Below are 1689 nucleotides of genomic sequence, written 5' to 3'. Positions count from 1 at the left end.
CTGTTACATTTCAAATCCAATGTGCTCGAGTTGTGAGTGAGTCAACAAAACAATAATACGTCACTGTCGCTCCAGTTCGTGTTCGTATGACTCACGTTACTTCATCACAAACAAACATAAGAAGCAAGAGAGAACATGTATGTGAGGGAGACAATAAGCGATCATCTTACCTGCCAGCGGAGATATCTGTAGTCCATGTGACCCACAAACAGAGACTTGGTGGTGAAAGCATACGGCTGGACGTCGACATCTGCTCGGGTCACCTGACAAGAAAGACCATTTACAGATTACACCATGTTAACTGTAGCTAGAGTTTCCTTTCTGTGAATGAACGCTAAAGAAACATTAGAAACCATCTCGTACACGGCTGTTAACTCAAGTGTTTCCCAGAGAGTCGTTTACCTTGTTGATGAAACTGGACTTGCCGACGTTGGGGTAACCGCACAGGAGCAGGGTCCTGGTGTTTGGGTCAATGGACGGCAAACGGGACAGATGCTGACGCACTGTGGAAGAGAGACAACAGGGAGAGGAGTTATATTCTCACATATTAAAAGACAGAACAGACCCATTAATGCCTGCAGTGGAATTATTCAAATTAGGCTTTTTAACACACTTTTTAGCCACATTATTATTATTATTTTCCAGGAAACACCTCTGGAACAAGAGGTTAGGAATTTCAGATTTTTTTCTATACACGCATATTTTGGACTGTTAGAATATAGATTCAAAAAGAAAAATTAAAATCTGTTGCTTTTTCTCACTCAGACATTTTATAATGTATTCTGCAGAGGATGAAACGAGTAACCCCTAGTGACTAACAACTAAATATAGTATGACACAGAAATGGTTGAATCTTAAAAATATACCACTGCATTCAAAGCAACTTTAATATCAATAATAAATGCTGTGGTCCAGTGAAAATCTGATATTCAACACGTCAAATTAATGTTAAATATATTGTAGTGATTTTTGTGCATGAAAAAGAAATGCGTACCAATTAAGGCACGATAAATATGTGAAATTAAACATTCTGTGACAGAGTTGACAGTTTCTGTAACACACTAAATATAGTCGTAGGCTCATGAAAACATCTCAGGAGAGGAAAAGTACCAAAAACTTAACTTTAGAAATAAAATAAAAGCTAAATTTAATAAACACATTTGACCAATTTGAAGTGTTTCTTATCTGTGAAGGTCTCTGTAACAGAGCGTCAGCCACAAGACATCCTCTCCTCTTCGTTACCTTGTTCCAGATACTCCAGACTCGACTTCTGACGCTTCAGGATGGTGCACATACGACCCAGAGCGGCTCTCTTCAGCTGTTTACACCGATACAGAGAGTCTCCATACTTCATCAGACGCACATAGTCTTTGGCAACACTGGGGGGTAAAAGAAAGATTGTTCTTTTAGAAGCAACATCTGAGGTCTTTTCCACTCGAGAATGACTAAAAAACACCAACTCAGAGCTTTTTCCTGTCAGATTTTAACATTAAGGATCATTAGAAAAAGAACTGTGTATGTACCATCAACGGAAACAGAAACTTAATCAACAGAAAAACCAAAAACAAGCTGCAGTAAATGTTAAGCAACAATATGTTGTTTATATTATTTATATTTAATTTCCACTTTAGTAGTTTAGTAGTTTTAGTTTTTTAGTTTTAGTCAAGCTGAATTTTCTGCTCATATTTT

General features: G+C 37.5%; 1 protein-coding gene across 1 annotated transcript in view; it reads right to left on the bottom strand.

Moving 5' to 3' along the window:
- The window catches only part of gtpbp4 (GTP binding protein 4), a gene marked incomplete at its 5' end in the record, with an annotated part of 7667 nt that extends 6288 nt beyond the window's left edge, over positions 1–1379 (bottom strand). The window contains 3 exon segments of the mRNA XM_035670634.1: positions 171–263; positions 403–503; positions 1243–1379. Coding sequence (XP_035526527.1) covers positions 171–263; positions 403–503; positions 1243–1379 — 331 coding nt within the window.
- Positions 1380–1689: the final 310 nt, after the last annotated feature.

The sequence above is a fragment of the Morone saxatilis genome, unplaced genomic scaffold, assembly GCF_004916995.1.
Source record: "Morone saxatilis isolate NCDOM2014 unplaced genomic scaffold, NCSU_SB_2.0 Contig23, whole genome shotgun sequence".
Lineage (NCBI taxonomy): Eukaryota > Metazoa > Chordata > Actinopteri > Moronidae > Morone > Morone saxatilis.
Note: the sequence above shows the minus strand (reverse complement) of the source record. Positions and strands in the feature narration are given on the sequence as shown.